Source organism: Syngnathus floridae, chromosome 9 (genome assembly GCF_059516105.1).
Source record: "Syngnathus floridae isolate MCC-2025c chromosome 9, RoL_Sflo_1.0, whole genome shotgun sequence".
NCBI classification, from domain to species: Eukaryota; Metazoa; Chordata; class Actinopteri; order Syngnathiformes; family Syngnathidae; genus Syngnathus; species Syngnathus floridae.
This window is the reverse complement of record NC_142421.1, coordinates 7,928,952-7,953,020: the sequence shown is the minus strand read 5'-3', so window position 1 is coordinate 7,953,020 and position 24,069 is coordinate 7,928,952. Positions and strand designations below refer to the sequence as shown.

Here is a 24,069-nt window from a genome sequence, read left to right as displayed (position 1 = left end):
ACATGGAAGTGCACTATAGGATTTCCAAATAAAGCCACACATATGTTGATGATTTCTTGTTTGCATCGGTTACCACCATTTATGTGGTCCGTAACCATTACACCCCTCGACGTGGTGGTAAAAGTTGACAGGGGGAGGAAGTGTGCGCTAGACATACAGTGTTACGCTGTGTGCCCAACAGGGAGCTCCATGATTTACGTGTGAGCTCATTTCGACACCTTCCTCCCGGCCGCCTTTAAATCACAACCCCCTTTCACTCAAACGTCCTATAAACATCCTCTATAATGCCATATTTCCCTCTCCTATTTATACTCTAGATCACTTATAGTAGTTCCTACATCTACACATATTGTAATGGCACATTGGTGTTTATACAATAATTTATAATTAAACTTAATAGATAGTTGTAAGAGGAGAAATTGCCTGCCAAATAGTGATCTCCATGCTTCCATCCATCCAGTCCATCAGCGTTAAATAGTGTGCCCATAAACACATTTCATGCACTTATTATTGTCAGTCATTAATTAGCGTGCTAAATAATGTTCTCACCCAGTGAAGCTACGTCACAATAATTTATACATTTATAAAGTGGTCCCAGTTCAGTGCAGAGGTTTGTCATTAATAGTCTATTGCATGCCAGAGAGTGAGTTTAATTTTTTTTCTCGATCAATCTGTAAATGTCTAACCAAGATACAAAATGGTGAATTTACTCAGCATCACTGTTAATATATTGTAAAGAATTTATAAGGTCATTATTAACTTACACATGATTTAATTTTTTTTTGTTAAAAAGTGGCACGTTAGAATGCACAATGATCTTACTGCTTGTGTCTGTAATTGGCTTGGTCTGTCAATCTGTGTCTGATGATCCAAACTGCATTTATTGACTCCAATGCCATTATTAAAGTTATGAACTAACATGTATGCGATTTATATCAGCACAATAATGATACATAGCACATTAATAGCATCAGTGCTATTATCGACTTCTTTCCAAAGCGATCCGCATTTGAATACACATGCTTCAAATATTTTAAATAATACTTGTTTGACTGGGGAGGAATGATAGCCCGTCAGTTGTACACATAGGCAGAAAGTGAAAGAGTCAGTCCCCCCCCACCCCCCTTCTCTCTCAGCATCAAGTTCATGTGTGTGCAGAGCGTGCAGTGTATTTCCATGCTGTCACAAAGCCCTCTGTGAGAGCGGCTTATTTACCCTGCAGTAAAAGCCGAGAGGGAGTATAGACTGTAGTAAAAGTGGAGAGGTGCTCAGTGGAATTAGATTTAGGGCCTCCTCCCTTGTGTGTGTGTGTGTGTTGCCTCGTTCGAGGTGAGTTATACTGTGTTAGGGTGTCAAGGCGAGCTACAAACACGCACACATATCTTAGAATTGTCTTTAATAAGAGAGGTGGTTCCAGTCAAGGGTTACATAGTGGCTGGTGCAAGTGACAAGATATCCATCCATAGAATAAATATGCAGCGATGCAATTAAGGATTAGTACATTTCACGATGCTATTGCTCTTCTTCACAGTACACGATGCATTTCCTCACAGTCGGAACCGCAAATGTGCTTTCTTGCTTGAAGGTTCTCAAAGGTAGAGGAGACGTTAAGCAGCGTCGAGGGAGAAACATTCACATTACACAGAGTGATGGCTCTTGACCAAAGCCCCACCCGTAACCCCCCACCCTTTCCCCTTGGAGAGTATTGCTTTGCTTCGTTACATTCCACATCGTGTTCAAGTCAACTCCTTTGAGAGTGTGCATGCACTACAGGAGCTGGTGTGTGTGTGTGAGAGTGTGTGTGCTTGAATGTGTAGCCTCTTTCACGCAGAGATCCTGTAAAATTGCCTTAAGAGTACTACCGGGTTTGACCCCCTTGGCTTTTACACCGAACCCAGTAAAGGCAGAATAATACAGCAACTGTGTGTGCGTTCACATAACAATATCCATTCCTTGTCAATGTCGTATATACATACCATAAGTAGGACTGAAAAAAATGTGGGATTATTTCAGCTAGTGTAAAAGGGAAGCCAATATACTGGAAGGAGTCATGCTTTGTAGTTAAACGTAATGAAATGAAAAAAATCTCCTCATGACAAACCAGAATGTTATTGTGTCATGATTTTGAAAATGCTTGAATAATAATAAGAAAAAGGGGAATCTTTAATTTTTCAAAATTTCTAAACCCAAAATAGGCATTAAAAAATGAAGTGAATGTAATGGAAAAAGTACTGTGATATTTTCTAATGTTCAATTTTCAAACAATCTTAAATGTCATTTTATAAAATTAAAAGTGTGATATCTTGTTACTTTTTTAAATTAAAATATTAACTTAAATTAAATTTTTAAATTAAAATATTAACTATTAACTTTTGCTCTAACTAACTAGTTAATCTAAGCCATTTTTGGAACAGAATCATAAATAAAATAATAAATAAACATGCAGCGGGCTGCTAATAGCCACTGGGCCAGACTTTGGACATCTTTGCTTTGCATAAAGCAGCAAAATGGGAAACTTCTCTGACATTGTTTTTTTTTTTTTTTCCGGGTGGTGAAAAAGGGGACACTCTGACACGACCTCCTAAGGCAGAAAATTCCTGGGTCAACTTTGTACCCCCCATTCTTCGCCAGTGCCATTTATACAGAACAGCAACATGGACAAAAGCGGCGCACCAGCATTTACAGGCGCGTGTGTGTGTGTGCATGTGTGTATACAGTATGCGTGTGTTATAGCAGCTACAAGCATCAAAAAATCGAGGTACAAACCAGCAGCTATTTAGTTGCACTGTACATTGTGTAAACCTCTCATTCATTCACTTATGCATTATGGCTGACTTTGTATTAAAATAGCCAATGAATACAGATAGAGGCTCTTATCACAAATTCAACCAAAAAGCCCAAATGTCACATTTGTACAATGGGCATTTAAGCCTTTAGCAAAAAGAGAGAATTGAAAATGTATAAATGTATTCAAATGCGTTATGTTGCTATCTGCCAGGGGTTGTAAGTACAGTTTTGTGGATTTCATATAAAATAGGGCAAGTGTAGCATCTTTGCAATGTGACTTGCATGAACGTAAGGGAATATGCTATGAGCGAGCAAACATCCACATTAAACAAGAAAAACAGCGCACATTCAGTCAAAGGTCTCGCGAGTGCTCTCCAACATTGTCGCTGCTGGGGTCGATTCCAAGGCACTTAATTCTTTTCATTGCTTTCGTTGATTTACACAATTCATAGTTTTGCCCTTTTTCCTCACGCTCTCCAGGGTACGAATGCACTTAATGAAATCAAAACTCACATTCATCGAGTTAATCAGATAATAAATAAACTTTGGTAAGATGATCTGACGTAACCTTAACGGCGTTCCTACTGGACAAAATACTCTTTACGATGGCAATTTGGAAATGAGATGCCACAGAGAAACTCACATCGAACGCAATCAGAGAGGCATAAGGCGAATCACTAAGCCTGAAATACGTAAGAATTCCCTTCAGAGATTTAAACAAAATACAACCATTCAAACTATTTTGTGGTCCTGGGGACTTTCTGGTTGCCACTTGGTGCCATGGAGCTGTAAAATGCCCTGTAAAACCTCCAACCAAACTTTGTAGCAGAAGAGGTACTGTTCCTGAAAGCAAAACCGAGGAAAAACGTCTCGCTTTAGGAAGCAGGCTTGATTTAAATCCTCAACTTTCGACTGGCACTGACCTTGGTCTGAATCATGCCGTGCCGCTGAAGTCTCATCTCCTTTACGATGTTGCTCACGTTAATCTGAGGGCAAGGAGACAGACGGCTCAATCATGCCTATTGTTCATTAGTAAGCAATTCAAAACACCACAGACAGGTTAAATCTTATTAAGCGTATTTAAACACAAATCACACATGCACGTTTGATAGAATAATAGAGTGTTTGTTACTCACAGGCAAATCCCTCTCGACGAGGCTGAGGATAATATCGGTGCAGATGAGGACACCCGAGCGTCCGATGCCGGCGCTGCAGTGGACCGTGATGGGCCCCTGGTGGTGCACCGAACGTAGGTAGCAAATGAAGCGAAGCAGTTGCTCAGAGTAGTGCGGAACGCCGTGATCGGGCCAGTGCGTAAATTTCAGGTGATGGACAGTGTGGGTCTCGGATGTCTGGAATTATTTCAATCCATATTAGGGTGTCAGGAGAATGTTGGATTGTTGAAGTCTTGAACGTGTCTCACCTCTGCTTCCACCATGTGGATGACCTTAATATGGAAATATTCCAAGAACTGTTGGTTCACCAGGTGGACGTGATACTTGCCCGTGTCCAGGGGCTCATTGGGTTTCTCGGGCCAATACTTGTGACATTTTACCCGTCCTCGTTCCACTTCTTGGGTCATCATGGCAATCACGTCCGATTTGCTTTCCCAGATCATTTGCCAGAAGGCAGCCACCGTAGAGGGTAGCGGTCCTTGGCAGGAAATGTAGGAAAGCTCCTCACCTCCCGCTTGCATGCGGATGTGGCTGGCGTTGATGTAGTCGCACTTCTCCCCGAGGGTGACGCGAGTTTTGTCATCTGTGGTTGGAAAAGAGGAAACACAAGAGCGAGTGTGCAATTTGTCCATTGACTTGTTTGCAGTGATTCCAATGATGCAACAGATCCTTGAAATTTCCTGGGTTCTGTCATCTTGTTTTGTATTCAATAATTCAATAAAAATCAGCCTTGAGGTAACAAAGTAGTTTTTTTGATGATGCGGCTACGCTTGCTTAGATATGAGGAATGGATTGGATTGCTAAATAACCTGCTGTATCCACAAACAAGCAAAGGAGAGGGCATATGGTGCGGGTCAGCCATATTCCACTGAGGCCCACTATCTTTGTCAGCATGCTCATTCATCTCTAACCCTCGTCAGCCACCCCCCCTAAACAAATCTCTGGAGGCTATAAAGTAAATGTGCTGTGTGTTTGTTTTAATATGGATAAACAAGTGTGATTTGCTTTCTCTTTTTTTCCCTGACGAATTATCTATCTATGTAATTATCTCATGTTTATTTTTCTGTGCCCTAGACATTGATTGTGTAAAAACACAGACACATACATCAAGGGGCCACCCTTTGACATATGCTTTGACTATTTTTTGTTTGTTTTTGTTTTTGTTCTGGTTGTCTGCAGTGGATCTGAATTCCTTGTCATGACAGAAACAGTTGGGAGAAGTTGATATACAGTACAACTACCACGCCTTCATCACAGGAATTGTTAAATATCTGTGCTATGGAGAAAAAAGCTTTTTTTATTCCATACGCTTCAAAAACATTGAAATTAATTAATTGTTGAATATCAACTTGCATGCTTTTATCAATTACATTATATGAACATCACAATGTTTTTGTAGCTTATGAGTTACTGTCTTGTCTCACATTGATTTTCTAACTGCGAAGCCCATAATTGGAATGACAGCACGTAATGTCTGCTATCCGTCTGCCCTTGAAGCTACTCGATTTATATAAAAGACATTGACCTACATCTCTTATAGTAATTACAAAATGTTTTGCTTATGTTCTTGGACGACATCTAAGAGAAGTGTCCCAGAATTCTAATTAGACCATGGTGGGTGAAACCTAATTCATGTTGAATGGTGAGTGACTCACAGGGCAAGATGTCTCTGTAGCGGTTCTTGTCTCTGTGCTCAGGGGCTTTTCCCACCACACAGTCATCAGAAGGCTGTAGGTGCTCCAGAGCCTGAAGTCACATTCATGTGTAACAATGTTAACACGTATGAACAGAAATGTCCCGTTGAGCAAAATTTGCTGGACAGTGTTCCGTGAAACCCACCATGAATTCTTTGACCAGTTCCTGCTGGTCTAATTGATGTTGTAGAATCTGGATGATGGCTTTGACCCTGGAGCCAGAATACGGGCTGCTTCCAGATGGGTTAATGAGGGCTAAACTGGACAGTTCCTCCTCTGACACTATGGGCGGGCCTGGACAGAGGATAAAATAGACAGTACTTCATAATAAATTCATAATAATAACAATGATAAATAAAGGAATAGACAGTTGGACACCTATCTGTGGTGAGCTGTTTCGGTGAGCATCTGCATCAAACACATTGTCATCTTCCTCTTCGCTGCTCCAGCCATCGGACTCTGGTTTCCGGATGCCTTTGCACGACCGGTCCAACAGTTTGCTCACAGTGTGTTTCCTGGGGGAGGCAGGGGGGAGACCACACCATTTTTATTCTTCGGTAGGTAGGACCAGTTGAGATCATGCAAGGCTGAGCTTCCTTTCCCTGCGATTTTTCCACCTAAAATACAGTATACAACACCATGCTAAAATATCTATTGTTTATCATCTATTATTTTTTGTCGTGGGGTAGAACTACATTACATTGTACTGGAGGCATATACAGGAATAATTTGTGATTTTAGTTTAGTCTTTACATATTTGGCTTGTTTATTATGCCCCATCAATTCAAGCATCTGCTGGCTTATTCATTGCTCTCTGTTGCCGCTTTGTGGTGATCACGGGAACTCCAGCAAAAAAAAAAAAAAAGAGGGCCCCGTTTACAAATGGGGTTTGCGCAAAAAAACAAGTTAAGACTTGATAGCTCTTGCAAACAGACGAGGAAGTGGATTTAGGAACCCAGCGCACCCAGGATTGCATCTGACAAATAGCTACAAGGAACAAGGGAAGAGTAGTTTTGGAAGTTACTACCTGTCAGATGCTCCATGCAACATTTCAGTGACATTCAGTGATGGGCAGCAAGCTTGATGAGAAGGCGTGCTGTCACAGCTCTCCTAATACACCGACCAACAGGCAAAATATGCAAGCATTAAAATTAGGGACAAACTATCCGACTGTAAAGATATCATTATCATGTTTGATTTAGCAAATCTCCTGAGACTTCATCTCACTTCCACTGTGTGTTCACCTCAATAATTGGCGTTTCATCCATTACCACAGTCAGCTGTCGTGGAGGAGGAGGTGGCGTTGAGACTAAAACACCACACTCGTTAAAGACACACTCTGAAATTGGCTCTGAAACAGTATGGAAAGAAAACCACCCTTACATTTGATAGTGCTTATAATGCATTTTATAGAGCCTACCAGGGGGCCGCTCCACTGGCTTATTTGTCATGGCGTCAGGTGAGGAAGAGGCATCTGAGGTGGTAACTGGAGCTGGCTGCTCAGCTAAGACAGCCTCGGTCCCCGTGGCCATGTTGGGTGGTGTCGGTGATTCGGAATAGGTTAGGATGTCCCTGCAGATGGTGAGCTGCACGGTGCCTTCTGCTTTACGCAGAATATCCACCACCTTACTGTGGCTCAGCCCCGACACAATGACACCATTCACCTGGTTAAACACAGTCGGGATTGATCTTTGGTCGAGAGAGAAAACTTTTCCAATGGCATAACAGAATTGTTAATGTTACCTCCAGAAGAATATCTCCAACCCTTAACCTGCCATCTTGCTCAGCTACTCCACCAGAACAGATTTCTTTCACCCTGAGCATGCTGCCATTGGTCCCACCAACCAGAGCAAAACCAAGGCCGCCTCCTTCTGGTTTGCTAAACTCTACTTGCATAATGCAACTCTGCAGGGACAGAGGAACTGTTATTAGTGAACATCTGAAATTGTCATCTTAAATACTTACCGGTTCTCTTTTCCTCTGCACAGTTTCAAGTAGGCTCACCGTATTTCCACAGATCAGTACTACTATTTCCAATACATGGCCAGTCTGGGTTTAAATGATTAAAGTCACTAACGTTTGGAAATAAATGGCTGGAAATGACACATTTAACACGCATGCCAATGCAGTATTATAACCTACTAGCCCTAACCCCTAACATTTTGTTTCAGATTTTGTTTTGTTTCTATTGCATTCCAAATGCAATTTTTGTCTACTAGGAAGCAGATAAACAACCTCGCCTCTGCAGGTGGCATTAATGTTCTCACATTACGTAATGTGCAACAAACACAAAATGATGTAGTGTAGAGAAAGAACACTTACATCCTGCTGTTCAGCCACAGACAGACATCTGAAGTTGCTAAAAGTCCTACTGACAACTTCGACTGCAGGGGGAAAAAAGAGCAATAGATTAGGTATGAATTAGCAGGAAAAGTAGACAAGAGTACAAATATTGATCCCGGTCCGTTTGATCCAAGTTAATTAACATCCAAAGTTCAGCACCAAAATTATTCATTGATTTAGATTTAAACCAATGAAATTGCAGCGACGACGTCACAAAGAACCAAAACAAGGTATACCCCTCACGTAGTTTGTATTTGAAAGCGTTGAAAGCTAAGCACCTCTTCTATGACAGGTGAACAAGACGAGGTCTTTTTAAAATGACGCTGTCCACTGTGCCCCTATCTACTGCCAAACTGTCACCAAGCAACCGAACCACCTGGACTGAAGACCACCAGAGACTATGAGATGAATAATTAGCAAGCTTCTGGCCTCCACTGGTGTATTGGACTGCACGACTGTTGGTATCACACACTCACAATATTGCTTTGCCAAGCAAGCACATACAAAGCAACAAGAACGTGCTGGTGGAAGGATATGCTGGGCTGACAAAGATAAGGGGAATATCTCACCATCTTCCGGAGGTGATTCTTTATCAGGAGAGATAGGCTCTTCAAAACGAGCAAAGAACTTCCTGTCCTTTTTCCAATCAAACAAACCTGTAAAATAAGTACACAAAAAAAAGTTCAGACAGATGATGACTTCATTCCCCTTCAAAGTATTTTGGTAATGATTGAACTTAAATGATTCTTTCGTTAAACACAAACATGTGGGTTTCCCAGCATCTGCGTTTCTAACAAACAAACTCTTCCTGTTTGTCCTTAGGTTTACTGAAGCAGATGAAATCATCTCATAAATCTTTCACAGACTTCTCACCATTCCATTTGGCCTTGGGCGTCACTGGCTGGTCATCTCTGGAACATAGGAAAGACACAAACAACAGTGAGTCACTCAGGTTTGTGTGTCTGGTCTATTTTCCATTTGGACTCAGATTAGGCACGGACCTCAGGATTTTGAGTTTGACTTTACGTGGGGCGACCTCACATGCTTTGACAGCATCATCCAAGGTCATTCCCAGAGTGCACCTGCCGCAGATGTAGAGGATCTTGTCGTTGGGTTGCACGGTGCCTTCCTCGCTGGCAGGGGAGCCTGGCACCACCTCAAGACAATAAATGCCCTGCCATTTGCTTCCAATTCCACCAGTCAGTTTAATGCCTTGAGGATGCAGACATAATTACCAGGTTGAGATTTTCCGCAGTGTTGCCCTCTCAATACAAGAAAGAATGAAAAACCGACGGTGGTCCTACCGAGCTGTCCTGAAGGTGTCTTGTAGAGGACAATATCAGGGAGGCTATCGCAAGTAGGGGCTACTACCAGGTTGGTAACAGCCCTGCCCAGGGTCATACTGAGTCTCCTGGGAGAGGACCTGAGAATCGTCATGGCAACTTCATCTGCCACGTTGGTAACATCGTGTCCATTTACCTGGAGATGATTAAAACAGATGAATAGAATCGGCAGAGCGACTAAGGCCTTCAAAGAAGTCGGTGTTTACCGTGATAAGTCGGTCTCCAGCCCTGAGGCGTCCATCTGCCTTTGCTGGGTTGTCCAGTATTTCTTGGATGTAGTAGCAGTTGTCCAGTTTGCTTCGGGTGATGGTGAAGCCAAAGCTTCCACTCCTGGACTTGGTCAAAAGGACCGTCAACTCAAATTCTTTTACAAATCCCTGCAAAGCAGCAAACAAATAATCAATGACACAACGATTTGTGCTTTGTGAGGGATCTGTCGAGCACAGAATTTTGGAGATGACCTTTCGCCTACTCTCTTCTTCATCCTCTTCATCGTCCTCCTCATCTTTGAATTCTTTCTGCTCCGGTTCTTCTCTCGGCTGTGGATGACTCTGAACGGGTTGAGGTACTATTGTAGGTGGAAAGATGGGAGCAGGTGCGTTGACACAAAGAGGCGTTGATGAGATTATCTGGGTCGTGATGGGGCTTGGCGGCGGAGGTGAAGGATTTTGAGGGAGCCCCGCAGTTGCCGGCTTGATGTTTTTAGGGAGGGCTTTGCATTGCAGTGGAAGCTGCTGTCCCTGCTGCAGCGAGTGCTGCCTGGATTTGGACGGCTGTGTCGTGAGGGGTTGAGATGGGTGTGCCAGGGCACAAGTGGTCAGGGTGTCGGATGAGAAGTTAAGAGGCGACATGGTAGTATTTGCGTTCTGTGAGCTGAAACTAGGCAACGTAACAGATGGATTGTTAGAAGTCTGAGAGAGATGAGTTGGAGTGACAGAAGTCGCAGGGAAACTTGGAGTGTTCATGGTCTGTGATGGACCACACAGAGTATTGGAAGTCTGAGAAAAACTCGATGAAGTGGTCTGGGTTTGCGAGCTGAGGCTTGTGAGATTTGATGATGGCGTTTGAGTGGCCTGATTGGACTGAAAACTTGGTTGAGGCTCCAGAGTAGAACTGATAGTCAAATACTCCTCATCTGCCATTATGGTCAGTCCGTTTCCCACAAGGCAGTAGGTCACACTTCCATCTGCCTCCTCTCGAACACCACTGCAAAGAAAAGACAATCATTTTTGTTTTCTATCTAAAGGAGGAATGTTCTAATCACAGTTTGTTTTGCTTAATCCAGATTAAATCAACAGCTAACAAAAACAAACATAATTATAGTTTTATTAATGGGGGTCATTGAGAGGTTCCACATATAATTACGATATAAAACAATGCTACCTGGCATACACGGAGTTTGAAGTGGTCTTAGGGAAGACATCAAATATCATGGTAGAATTTGCAGCAACGGCCTCCTCCCCATCCTCGTTTGCCGGTTTTGTTTCGACTTCCTGTTGTTCTTCTGCTTTCTCCACAGTCACCTGCAACTCTTGATGAGCTGGTCGAAAGCAGACTGGAGATGACACGGGTGATGTGGGAGAAGCGGGTGAGGCTGGCGAGATTGGCGTGGGAGGCGATGTGGGAGAAGATGGTACAGGAGGTGACCCCGCCCGCGGTGAAGATGGAGGCGTCTGTTCGCCTTGCACCTCCCTCTCTTGTCCTTCAAAGAATCTTGGAACTGCTGGAGGCTCTGGACTTTTCTCCGCTGTGTCGGCAAACTCCTCCTCAAGGGCGCGAGCTGGAGCAGGTATGTTGACATCAAATTGAAACTTAAGAAGCTGACTGTAGTCGTCCCCGAGACGGATGTCCAGAGAATGGGATCGGTGGTCCCTGGTGGGTGCAGGACTCTAACACAGAAACACATTTAAATAGTACTTAATGTAATTTGGCTGATGAGATGTTTGTTAAGTTAAATGTTTACTCACCAGTGTTTTGTCATCAGCATCGTACAGCACTCCTGGGCCGGGTCGACAGATCAGGAGATGAACCTCAGAAGAGGCTCCTCGTAGCAGGAACAAAACCCTCTAAGGTAGCAAAGATAAACAATTTGGGTTAGTTCTCGTACCCTGAGATGTACTCCCGTGTTTGTGTGACAGTAATTCCTTGTCAGAACACACCAAAACACTGTGACACAAGCAGCTTGCTATTTTAGGTCGCATTAGATTAAAAGATTAGTGAACCAATGCTGCACTGCCTGGTACTGTCGCTCATTGGCATTTTTTTTTTTTTTAAACACGCATGGCGACTCATCGGATGATATAAATGAAGCCTATTAAAATAATTCCCTCCGCTGAGCACAACAGCAAGAGAGGTACTGTTTTCACGTTCCAATAGTTAGTGTTAGTGCCACTTTTTTTACTCACTGAGGATACCGATACCAAGCACCGATACCATTAGCACTTTGATAGATAACATACCTGGTAGGAAAGGTCCTTGACGGGCTCTTTGTTGACAGACAGAATGATGTCCCCTTCTTGTAGGAGACCACTCTCATGGGCCGGCTGACCCGGGAAGAGACGCTTGATACGGACCACGCTGCCACGGTCTTGCCCCGAGGTGAGTTGGGAAATGTTAAAACTGAAGCCTAGACCTGACAAATTTTTCTTCAGGATCACTTCATGCGTGTTTTCTAGGAAAAGAATTTGGGAAAGTTCATGAGCCGGGTCATTTTGAATTCTGGTGCAAGAAATTCTGGTTATTATACGATATATTGAAAAGTGCTGTGCAAAAGTTTTGGGCCACCCCTATGCAGTGGTCAATATGTCGAGGCAGTGAGCTGTGATTTTAATCAGACTTGTCTCAGGGGAATAAGAGGCAACGTCAGCCTTGGATGACTCTGACAGCCACCACAATGTTACTGTCAGATGACTCCCAGTCACCTCAGGCCTGCCTGTGCGTGTGTCTCTAATACTTTTCGTGTTTTTTTTTTGCTTTGGTGAGCACACACACTTACCATCAGTCACAAAGCTGTAGTCCTTGGCTCGTCCACTCAAGGTTGTTTCCAAGGAGACCTCGTTCCTGGGGGGCTGAGTTTGTGATGCGTTGTAGATGGAGGGTGAGAGGGGCGAGTCGGGTCTGGACTCCAAGATGACTTTTGGTTCCCGCTCCAGGAGCAGGTTCACCACCTATCACAACATGTTATTAGTCTACACTTTATGTTTCTTTTTCTTGTCTATGATGTGTGTTTGGATGCACGTTTCAGTGTGTGTGCGCATGACAACCTCCTCAGTCCGCTTCAGGCACTCGACAGCATGTCGGTGTGTCACGGCCCTCAGGTTGTAGCCGTCAACCTCCAGCAGTCTGTCACCTGTCAAATGCAAACACAGCAATCTCATCATCGTCATCATTAGCGGCGTTAATACATCATCATGTGTGTTTGTGCATTTCTGCGTATGTGTGTTTGATGGACATGTCATCAAATCTGAGGTGATCTTGGTAAGTGGAGCATAAACAAGTAGAAACGTACTGTCTCTGTCCACACACTGTGCATGGCTGACATCAAATAAAATAAGCCCCAAAAAAAAACTAACCAATGAAAATAAATTACCAATTTGAATGCGTCCATCCTGCTCAGCAGCACCTCCAACTACCAGGGTCTTGATGTAGATGCCGCCATACCTCACACTTGTATTGATTCCTCCCTTTTTTCAAGACACAATTAATCAATGCCACACAATCAAAGTGTGCTAAAAAAACTGCTTAGAGCACGCAAAGCTTGAATTAAAATAAGCAAAGTGTTTTGCTTTTTTTCTACTCACCGCAACACTAATCCCAAGACTCCCGCCGCTCTTCTTAAGCTCCACTATAAACCTTTCTCCAGTTTTTAGACTTACGATAGAGGGAGACCTAGAACGCATGTCCTGACACAAGAAAAAAAAAAATTTAGATTTAAGAAAAAAAACCAAAAGCAACTTTATATGAAGATGGTCTTTATCGTACTAACCTGTGCGTCATGTATTCGCACCACAGGTATGTGAAACTTCCTGTTTCGCTTGGGCGTGGCCATGCTGGACAGAGCAATGGCCTCCTCCAATTCATCCATGGCGTGTCGGTATTCGGTGCCACTTAAGGTGGTCTGAGAGCCAAATGCCAAGCCCAGTGTGCTCTGGCAAAGGGAGTTCTTGCTGTCTTTCAGAGACTCTGGTCATGGAAAAAAACAAAACATTAAGACAGGTTCTGTGACATTTAATGTCTGGGTTTTATTGCTGCATGTTACGTTTGGGCTGGGACACAATCAGCTCCACTTCTTCAGGACTACTCTGTAAGATGGCAGCTGCATCGCTGAATGTTACGCCTTCCAAACTCGTCTTATTTAGGGAAATTAGACGCCCACCTAGGGAAAAAAAAATATCTCGATTAATTTGAATCCCAAGTAAGTCGGATGTACATTTAAGTCCTACCTGGTTTAATCCGTCCATCTTTGTCTGCAGGTCCATCTGGTACAATGGAAGCAATGAAAATACCAAGGTCGAGTTTACCTGTATTGTCCTCGCCTACAATCACAAAACCTGCAATGAGACCACAGCAAAGTTAGAGACAAAAGTCCTCAGTTAAAGAATCAGGTAAGTGTCGCTCTCTTCTCATGAATTTTAAACGACTGCTCATGTCTAAGCGCTTTGTGAAAAACTCACCAAAGCCAAGTTTGGGATCCTTCTTGAGACTTACGCAGATGATTTCTCTTTCTGGTGGAGACCTAGTGGGTGTGTCAACTGTGAAAATTGAACAGAAATGACAAATTGGACACTGTAGGATTCTCACAACTCCCAACTGTAGTTGTCACGGTAACCAAAATCAATACTTAACACCAATCTAAATCATCAGGTTCAACAAAATACTCAAGTAGGTGCAAATTAGTACAGGTTGATACCGCTTAAATATATGAGTAAGGGTTTAAAAATTTCCTACTCCAACATGGCCTTTAATATGCGATATTTAAATGTTCACCTCGTATAGAAGAAGAAGTATCCGAGTCTTTCTGCAGTGAGACACTGGACATCATTCTTGGCATTGACTCTGGCGTACTTTAAAAAAAAACATGGAGAGAAAATAAACTTTCATTTTGCAAGTGACAGAGACTGATATTATACAGTATGTCATTACTTCCAGTAGGGACGCTCTTTCAAATCCCTGAGTTCTCCCGTTTCCGGAGGTTCCTTGTTCAGCTCCCTGCTCATCTCCCGCCTCATCTCTCTCTGGTGGCGGAGTCGAGCCTCTAGCTTGGCGCTCAGGTCTTCGCAAGATTTGGACAGCGGATCCGGTTGACCCGGGGCTAAACCCACGTGGTTCAGCATGCCCTCAGAGCATGAAATCCGCTTCAGGTTCAGGTTACGATCCGCATAGACTGACATGTTTTCATCTGAAGGGGGGAATCGGAATAGTTGGTGTCACTTTAAGAGCAATCGTTAGTCTGCATGTTCTCTTAATTTTTACCTGGCATTATACTGTGGTTGAGTTGTCGTGATGTCATCTCACTGTGAAATTTGTGCTGTGCGGAGCAGAGGTTGAGGAGGTATTGTGCTATTTTTGAGCTCTCCGTTATGAAACTGTGCTTTTTACCACTTGGTCCGCCACATTCGATGATCAATTTGCGGCGCTGGAGAATGGAAACAGTTTGCACTGTTTGAATGAGTCGGACATGTATTTATTTTACGTTGTTTAAATTGAAGAATGGTAAGAAAGAGAGAAAAAAGATTCACAATAATGCTATGGCGCTTGCCTGTATTATGTCTTTTCGTCTTTTCTGTAAAATACTTTTGTTTACCAGATACAAATGCAAATAAATATATATTCAGGAAAAATAAATGTTTTGGGTAAAAATTTTCAAAATAACTGAATTTGCTTAACAAAACTAGTTTTTTAAAATTGATATATTATACCAAAATGACTATAGGTGAAATTTCTCTCTCATTTCAAATTCAACTAATAAGAGAAAAATGTTAGGTGTTATTTCCTAAACATAAGTGAACATCAGGATTATTCTGCAAGCAAATCCAAATCAAGGTTGAGCAATATATTTCAATGACAAACATATTGTTCATCACATCGCTCCAATGTCATCCACTTGTATTTGCATGACGTGGTGATTCTAATGATTCTCAATGTATTGATCGGTATTGACGTCCCAAATGAATCTCTCGATAACACATTTCGACAATTATTACAATTCTCTGTACCCCAGTGGAAATCGAGTCTGTTTCCCTCCACAGAAAGCGTCTGGTGACGCTCCGGACCTGATTCTTCATCTCGTACACAATGATTCCTTTGGCACAGACTCCCAAAACCAATTCACCAATCAAAGGCCTTTTTTCTCTGCCCACGCGGTGGAACATAACCCCGTATTCTGGTAGTTGCTGGGCAATCTGAACAGAAGCAAAGTCGAGGTTAGTTCGATAAAAGCAGCGATAGTGCCAGGCCATTTTGAAAATCAAACACACTTTGAGATACTCCGTTTCAGCCTCTTCAGGTCCCATCGGAGCATGCCTGGCATGTAGTCTTGGCAGCTCATCCTTCACATTAGGCAAAGCCAGCTTCTCAAGCATTCTCTTTGACACATAGTGCTCTGGCTGGTAGTAACTCTTTCCATACAACTAAGAGAAACAATGCACTGATTTGACAACTGAAACCAAAAGCAGAAATGTTTTTCTTGGGTCCAATACCTCTGGCATGTAATCCCCGAATTCAGCCTGCAGGGCAAGCGCAGCCAGAAACAAGCCCGTCTCCTCGTTGCAGTACGTGCGATCCTCTAAGATGTCCTTCCGAATCTGCAAGTAGTACTGGTGGCGAGTCAATCTGTGCCTGAAGTTGAAAGAAAGCAGGTGAAAGTTTGCATGCAAGGAGCAGAATCTTTGTCACATGGCACTGCAACTCGTACTTACAAAACAAAGGCGATATCATCCACAAAATATTTGACTCGAAGGAACACCAAAAAGGAAAGTATTTGCCCTTTTTTCCAAGTATCCGGAGCAACTTTGGAGATTTTGGTTTCGTGGTCCAGAAAAAAGTATTCATCATCTGTAAAAATGGAAAGATGCTTTAAATATGATGGAAACAAATCTCTTTCTTTGTACACAATTTTTAAAAGTGTCAGGAAATTCACTTCCAAAACATATTACCAGCTACTGTCACGCAAAAGTATTTAAGATTAAAATATCACTTCCTCTAAATTGTTCAGTTTTACCAAAAAAGTGCCATTTCACTTTAACACATTGATGACATTTAACAATGATTAATAAAACAATTTACTCTTTGTTTTTATCATCACAGATGGAAAAAAAAATGCAAGAAAAAATAATACTACTTGTAAATCGACTAAATGCATGATGACTTGTACCGTCAAGAAAGGCAAGACCGAAGTAGAAGTGCTCCACTAGGTTAGCGTGAGCCACCACCATGTCAAACACATCTCTCGCACGGGACTTGGTATCGCAACGGACCACCACGTACTGTCCGCTCGGCAGCACCACCGTCACTTCTCTCTGAGACGAACACAAGCGGCCCTTTCTGGACTGCACAGGAAGCACACAACATTCACACGAATGCCTTTTATAGACACTGACGCATTTGATTGACGCCGTCACAGAAATATATGTTTACGACGGGAATATTTTACCACAATAGATCCCGGAAGCTCAAGAACAATATGCTGTTCGTCAGCCATTCGGATAAATTCTGGACCTAAAGCCTGTTAAGAAAAAGAGTTGATCATAATACACACATCACAGTGCCCTTCAAAAATACCTACATCCAGTTCCCCATATGCATAACCCCCATTAGCTTTTCCTACGATCCCCACATGACAGAAAATTAACAAAAATAACTTTCCCAGATGTTCATGTATGTCCTCATTTAAGCCTCCTTGCATGCATGTCCAGTATGTCAGCCTATGAACAGGTTTTATCAGCTTATGTCTTCTTACCTTAGCTTTCCTCTGGCTCAGGCTGATGGAGGACTCACTGAAGGTGATGGAAGGACTGTGAGACCTGCCCGGTGTCTTAGGAGAAACGTCGTGGTGGGGGCTCCGGCCGAGCCAACTGCAGGTGCTGTCCCTGTGACGAGCCCCTCGCGGGAGCCTGTGTTCCGAGGGGGAAGAGGTGGGTGTGGAAAAGTTGGTAAGATTCAAGGTCAATACAGACACGCATGCAAGATAGAGAAGTTGTACTTTAGTTCTTGCCTTTCCAAAGATGACTGGTACAAAGGTGTGGGTGAGCTTCTTGGTCGATGTTTCCAAGATCTCTGAGGTAAACACCCTGGAAGGACAGCTTCAAGCAGAAGACCAAATTAAAATACAATTTAGCAAAAGTAGTTAACAAAACGGTTGTCAACACAATTGTTTTTCACTTTTTCTTTTTACATCTGTAGCGCAATGTTAAAATGTGCAGATATTCTTTTTTTATGATGACCACAGTTTGACCCAGGAACAAATTTATTAATTCATTCATTATATTCTATTGGGAAAAAAATATTTTCAAATTATGTAACATGTAGATGAATTTACCCGATTTTGAGTCTGAGTCAGTCGAGTATCTTCTGCTTTCTGGACAACCTTCACTAAAGTCTGCAAATGGCCCTCGCCTTCCTGTCAAACAGATTAGATTTAATAATGATGATGATGATGAAAAGACTGCATTTATTTGAACGAAGGTGAGCTAAAGCTCACGGCTGGTATCCGATTACTGTCTCGAGAAAGAATCTAATCCCAGATTCGCTTTAGGTTAAGATTTTAATCCTGTCGACCTGAACAGTCATTTGATAAAGACTAAATTTGATAGAAGAAGCAATTTATTTGAGGTAAGGTTTTGGCAAAACGTATGGAAGACTTTAATTCATTTCACAACTCATTTCATAACTTAAAACACATTATCACAAGTCAATCCAAATGCCATTGACGCGTTCTAAACTCCCTGAATATAAAAGGTTTTTAAATGAGAAAATTAAAAAAGTTTTTAAAGGAGAAAATGATCACCGTTAAAATTATACCATTACATTTTTTTATTAAAGAAAAAAAAAACATACAGTAGTTACATAATAAAAGGGAAAAAAATATTTTTTTCACACTTTCTGCTTTAATTCTAGTGCGCATAACTTGGTCACCAGGAGGCAGAATAAGACAAACATGCTGGATAGGAGACAGGCTCAGCTACTCAGTGCAGAAGTAATATTTGTTGTCATTGTTGGTCTACATGTGTTGCTGCACTGTTTGTGTCCAAATACTGTATACCTATCAACCCTTGCCCTCACATTTGTGTGCTGTGTGCAAAGGCTTCCATGTTAGAGGGCAAGTGGTTGAATGAGTTGAATAACAGAGCCAAAATACGCAGGTCCATTTAACATGGATTTGACTTATTTTGCTATTTATTAATTTGTTATTTGCAATTTACTGCATGCTGATCCTAGATCAAATTACAGCACTAACTCACCATGAAGCCTTTCTCTGATCATCTGGCTCCGCCCACTCAGAGGCAAGCTGCTGTCAGAGCTATGGTCCATCTGAGAGAATAAGGACCAGTGAGATAACAGTCTACAAACCAAAAGGGCCCACAGGTGCAGACTCACAGGTTCACTGAAGACCTCCTCCACCAGCTGCCTGATGACGTCGGAAGATGGTGGCAAGTTTGAGGCCTTCTGACGACACTCACAGGATTCCAGGATGGAGCTGATAGTTTGCCTGCGATGCGACACGTCCTCACACATGCTGAGGAGGAGGCTGTTGAGATGGTCGCTCAACTGGACTGGCTGAGAGGAAATGTTAAAAATCAAGTATGTTATACAGTGTACAGTGATGCATTCAGAAAGAGTCACATTGCTTCACCTTTTCCACATTTTATGTTACAGCCTACCTCCAAACCGTATAATATTCAACCTTCCTGAAGTTCTAGAAACAGAATTTGAAGACTGAGATGGTTTCTTCAAATCTTGAGTCAGATTCGAATCGACAGTTTTATGACTTGCAACTTGCTGGAACAACTTTATTTTATTTTTTACTGGGTATTCAACAAAGTTGACTAAAGTTTTAATGGAAAATTAATTAAATGCATTTTGAGATATGTCTGAAATATACAGTGTGGGAGAAGTGGAGCGCTGTGAATGCTGTCTGGAGGATGAACGCTCACCTGATTTTGAGGTAGGTGAAAATCAACTGACCAGTAGAGAGTCATACCCAGAGAATACACTAGCATCTGTGCAACAAAAATCAACAAAAGGGAAACATCTTCAATTTTCTTTAACACACAGATATCGCATGTTATTTACTCCACATGATCACTATGTTATTATTTAAAGTCATAACAGTATTTTGATCATTCCCATCATTTGATGACATGTGCACTGACCCTCTCTATGGCAGGTTTGGTTGAGCTGGCACGGCCCTGCAGCATCTCTGGAGCAGTGAAGGTCGACGCCTCCTCTGATAGGCCACAGTTCTTAAATGCTAAGCTACCGGTAGCTGACAGCAGCAAGGAGGTGGGGCTTATGATATTGCACATATTGTTTTGACCTGGTGAAACAAAAGTACCAGCATAATGCCTATTGCTTCACACAGAGAAGAGGTAGTGCAGGTGCATAGTGTTGCATGTGCAGCTATGAATAATAATTATTCATTTGGATGGTGATTTACCTTTATCGGAAGCATCCACTAAACACGCTGCAGTGGCCAGCAGCAAGGCCCACACCTCCTCCTCCAGCAGAGGCCCCCCTCGGGCCTCCAGTACTTCCGCTAATGTGACGAATGTGCTGCTCATCCTGCCCACATTCCAAGCGTGTCACCTGAGCACACACAAACACATCCCTGAGCCACAATAATGGATGGCCCACAACCACATTTGTGCGGTATCTAATCTGTAAAGGCTGTTGGATGGAGAAGGTCACAATTCAGTACATTCTTTCCTCACCCTGTCATTCTGACACTTCTCTGAGCATCTATTCTTTTTCTATATGGCCGGCCAATCACAGGCCACATACGTACGTATATATTTATTTTATACATTTAGACTGGATTCAAACCCCCAACCTCATAAGTGTCATGCAAAACATTTTGCTAACTACTAATCCACATGTTGATCGATGGGTCGCTTCTGGGACCCTTAAAACTTTTACCCAGTTGAAATATGTGAATAATTTTCTGTTATGTTCAAAATAACCTCAACGTGACTCACCAAATTGTGCACATACCCAAACCATTATTTATTTGCCACAATAGTAGTCAGAAGACAAAACAAAGCACCTCCATACCACTCACTATTATAAAAAAAAAGCTAAAAAGATATTCATAGTACAGAGACTGATACCATTTTTTCATCATTTTGTTTTAGATCATTTACTATGACCCTAAAAGGACTTTGAAAAAGTGGCCCCTATCAGGAAATAGGTTTCCCACTCTGTCTTAATCTATTAGTTCCCTGCGCACTGCTGTCTTTGTTTGTCCCAAATCCTAATAGGCTTTGCTTTGACCTCCGACTGGCTGTGAGGGAGGTGTTGCTTTGTGACATGATCCCGTGGTCGCTTGCCATCTCATGCTTGTAAGGCAGCATCGTATTTGTACACTAGGAAATCAAACGTTCACATTGCAATTTAACATAGCATAATTCAATAACTGTTGTTTTTCAATTAAGCTGATGAAATACAATGGAAGCAATGCGAAAGGTGTTTGGTTAGATTTCTTTGATTGAATATTGGGTTAATTAACAAAATTATGTTGTTTTGTCAGCGAATCTTTCTGAATGATGGTACCTTTAACATGTTTAGGACCAAACTTAACTTTGATTCCTCCTTAAAAGTACATCTACTAATTAATATTATGTGACTGTGCATAAAGTATAAGTGCATTCCTTATGAATGCGCTACAAGCCAAGAAACGGTGTGTCTCATGGATTGCAATGTTTTTCTCTGACCCAATTAAAACTAACCAGGAAGCCATTTTGAACCCCAACCCACAGTTTGATATTTCCTGCCCTAACTGGTCCAATGGCAGTGTTGTTATAATCCTCATTCATATCTCAATATCCTGATTAATTTGGCCCTTATTAAACGCTTACTCATGTTAGAGGGATTGTCAGTAAACAACAGCACCAGAACAGTTATAAAAAACTTATTGTTGTTAGTCAAAATAATTTAAAAAGTGCACTGAAGATGAAGTTGTGACTTTTCAGAACTCAAGTTTAAGACTCTTTCCCCCATGACATTCTGTTTATTTGCTCCTGCATTTACCAGGGACTTTATCCTAACACTTAAGATGTCTACACTGTGGCATATTGATTTGGGCCAACAACTGTACCATGTTATTGACATCCCTAATCTACTTTACAAGCGCATAACAGCAGCCTCACAAAGGAGAGATGATGCTGAAACGGGGACTATATTGGATGCACCTCTAACTTCCTCTTATTAGTGCCAATGTATGACAGATACCCCAACATAAATGGCTTGATGGCAGAGTCATGCTTCAAGGGGATCTCACAGGGTTCAATTTGAAGTGAGGTGTCAAAAGATGCATGCAACCGCAGGCTTACCTGGTCACATATGTAACCCAGCAGTGTTGTTTTGTGTGCTTGTCTTTACTGCTACAACCATCGAGCATCCAAAATAATCCACCCGATCATCGTCTCGCTGTTTGGACGTCTCCCAGTGATGCGCTGCTCGTCCTCGGCGCAGACCTCCAAGCTGGCGGCGTCAAAGCGTTCATGGAGCCCCTGCTCAAATGCTCTTTTACCACCGCCTCCTAGAAGTCACAACTTTTTTTTAACCTGTAATTTGCTCTATTATTAGTACCTCGACGCTAAACGCATAATTGGATCAACCCATGCGGCTTGACGGCATCAAGTCAGCAGCACCAATGACGGGAAGCGAGAGATCAGCCACGCCGATGTAACTAATCCGTCTGACGGCCCCACGGTACGGAGGATAAACGAGCAGGAGGTGCGTGGTACCCCAGCCCCGGGAAGGACGAACCAGCTCGGGCAGCGGCTGCTTTCTTGCCCGCCTGTCTGCCTGCGTGCGTGCGTGCGCTCCGGCACAATGATCATAACACTGCGGACTCTCTTGGAACAAGGGGTAAGACAAGACGGCTCATACTGCGGGAGTCTGCACCGGGACGTCCAGGTGGCGCTCCTATGCGACTCTCTGCAGGCCCTGCAGGGGCATCATGCGCAGCGGATACCGGGGGGAGATTCAGGTGGCTGCAGGGATGATTGGACTATACTCTGCCGCGTTACATACACCGACCAGCGGATTGCAGATCCAATGCAAGATTCTTAAATATAACAACAGCCATAATAATAAAAGAAAGAAGGAAATCTTCCCTTACAGTGATTAATAACAATATCAAAGATGTATTCATCTAATTATGGTTGTTGTTTACAATTCAGAGAGCCAAACATTTCAGTGACACTAATGAGCATGTTAAAGTGGTGTCAAACATAAGGACCGAGGGCCAGGCTGGGCCTGCCATTTCTCTTAATGGCCCATTAAAGTAAATCGAGTGTCTATTTCGAGTTCAGCTCCAAATGTGTTTGACTGAGTTTAGCAAAACTGATGATGCAAGTTTTTTTTTTCTAAACCAAACTAAAACAAAACCAATCGCCTTGTTCAAAGGAAATAAAAATCTGTGTTTGTGTGTGTGATCAGAATGAAAGATTAGGGGCAATAGAGTCCAACTCTTGATTGATTAATTAATTGATTGCTAATGGAGCTGTTATTTTTTTTAATGAATACCTCTCTAATGGTGTCAATTAGGACTGTGAATAATTATCCTTATCATTGCATTAGATCAAATTCCATCACATGAGATGCAGTTCAGGCTCAGGTGCATCCGGACAAAAGTAGTGGTTGTTGCTTGTATCAATATGTTTTAGCTATATTCTTTGACATCCAATCAAATGTGGAAAAGTGAAAATAAAAACAGTCTATATTCCAAAAGCATTGCATGTAGCTATGACCTTGCACAAAGGTGCATGTGAGTGCATGCGGAAAGTCAGCAGTACTATTTTTTTTTCTGCAACATGGGCATTTTGTATTTATGGGTGGAAATCATGATGTATTCCCAAAAGATTTTATTTGGGCACAGCAAAGAACAAAAAATCTTTCTTTTACATTCTCTGACCTTTGTAAAGGAAGCCTTTTTTTAGACGGTTCTTTTAATTAAACTCAATAGATGGTGCTGATCTTATAAAATATTATAAGATATTATTCTGGATTAATATTGAATATGTATTTGGTGTGTTTAGTTTGCAGTTTTCTATTTTTGGATGGATAGATGCATAAGAGATGGAGAGGGCGGAAGGAAGAGCTGATGGAGGTGGGTGTGTCTCTGTGCAGCCGTGACGTATTCATACGCATGCGCGGTGGGCCTCCCCTCTGCTCCCCGGCCTGTCAGTAGCAGCAGGCGTATGGAAACGTAGGCAAGTGGATCGGGTGAGGTCATGTGTTTTTAAGGCGCCCAGCGGAATCGATCATTGTTGACCGGCATACACGCACCGTCCACTGCTGCGGAACGTTCGAGCGGCTCATCGCTCCGTTAGGATCCACCTTACACGAACGAGGTAAAATCAGGATCATGAGCCCTTCTCTCCGGCTCCTGCTCCTTCCTCGGACGTGCTTATTGTTTGGCCGTGGGGGGAGGGTCGTGTGTCATTTTAGGTGTTCAGAGGCTCTTGCGCGACACGCACATCCGACTTTTTGTTTTATAATAATAAC

The 24,069-nt window shown here is 42.5% G+C and overlaps 2 protein-coding genes across 8 annotated transcripts in view; one reads left to right on the top strand and one right to left on the bottom strand.

The window, feature by feature from the left end:
• The window catches only part of mapk8a (mitogen-activated protein kinase 8a), a 45,171-nt gene that overhangs the window by 16,067 nt on the left and 5,035 nt on the right, over window positions 1-24,069 (top strand). The window contains exons 1-8 of one of the 5 annotated variants that reach the window (XM_088385403.1): window positions 8,824-8,951; window positions 10,862-11,131; window positions 11,327-11,413; window positions 11,865-11,940; window positions 13,815-13,946; window positions 17,321-19,140; window positions 19,216-19,504; window positions 19,727-22,428. In XM_088385403.1, coding sequence (XP_088241529.1) covers window positions 22,393-22,428 — 36 coding nt within the window. In that variant the 5' untranslated portion in view covers window positions 8,824-8,951; window positions 10,862-11,131; window positions 11,327-11,413; ... (3 more) ...; window positions 19,216-19,504; window positions 19,727-22,392. Of the gene's footprint in view, window positions 1-8,821; window positions 8,952-10,861; window positions 11,132-11,326; window positions 11,414-11,864; window positions 11,941-13,814; window positions 13,947-17,320; window positions 19,505-19,726; window positions 22,429-23,706; window positions 23,916-24,069 lie in introns of those variants that run through there. The other 4 variants (XM_088385402.1, XM_088385401.1, XM_088385404.1 and 1 more) reach the window with 4 other exon arrangements.
• Window positions 1,380-22,513, bottom strand: ptpn20 (protein tyrosine phosphatase non-receptor type 20). Of its 3 annotated transcripts, XM_088385392.1 has the most exons (47): window positions 21,888-22,513; window positions 19,997-20,145; window positions 19,713-19,876; window positions 19,494-19,559; window positions 18,937-19,116; window positions 18,801-18,870; window positions 17,879-17,959; window positions 17,555-17,642; window positions 17,300-17,453; window positions 16,994-17,065; window positions 16,715-16,889; window positions 16,260-16,395; window positions 16,041-16,179; window positions 15,819-15,971; window positions 15,558-15,743; window positions 14,815-14,977; window positions 14,485-14,740; window positions 14,329-14,405; window positions 14,016-14,093; window positions 13,785-13,892; window positions 13,601-13,717; window positions 13,328-13,524; window positions 13,143-13,244; window positions 12,932-13,025; window positions 12,606-12,691; window positions 12,338-12,509; window positions 11,802-12,013; window positions 11,310-11,408; window positions 10,726-11,231; window positions 9,804-10,548; window positions 9,549-9,719; window positions 9,304-9,478; window positions 9,001-9,211; window positions 8,873-8,910; window positions 8,569-8,655; window positions 7,979-8,040; window positions 7,400-7,561; window positions 7,077-7,320; window positions 6,901-7,007; window positions 6,684-6,766; window positions 6,035-6,171; window positions 5,802-5,950; window positions 5,618-5,708; window positions 4,211-4,545; window positions 3,924-4,139; window positions 3,711-3,773; window positions 1,380-3,630 (listed from the first exon to the last, which is right to left on the bottom strand). In XM_088385392.1, the coding sequence occupies exons 2-47, from the start codon at window positions 20,118-20,120 to the stop codon at window positions 3,520-3,522; spliced, it is 7,242 nt and encodes a 2,413-aa protein (XP_088241518.1). In that variant the 5' UTR covers window positions 20,121-20,145; window positions 21,888-22,513; the 3' UTR covers window positions 1,380-3,519. The 3 variants fall into 3 exon arrangements, with proteins under 3 accessions (XP_088241518.1, XP_088241519.1, XP_088241520.1); XM_088385393.1 differs by lacking the exon at window positions 21,888-22,513 and having other exon boundaries at window positions 19,997-20,182; XM_088385394.1 differs by lacking the exons at window positions 1,380-3,630; window positions 3,711-3,773; window positions 3,924-4,139; ... (1 more) ...; window positions 5,618-5,708; window positions 5,802-5,950 and having other exon boundaries at window positions 6,148-6,273.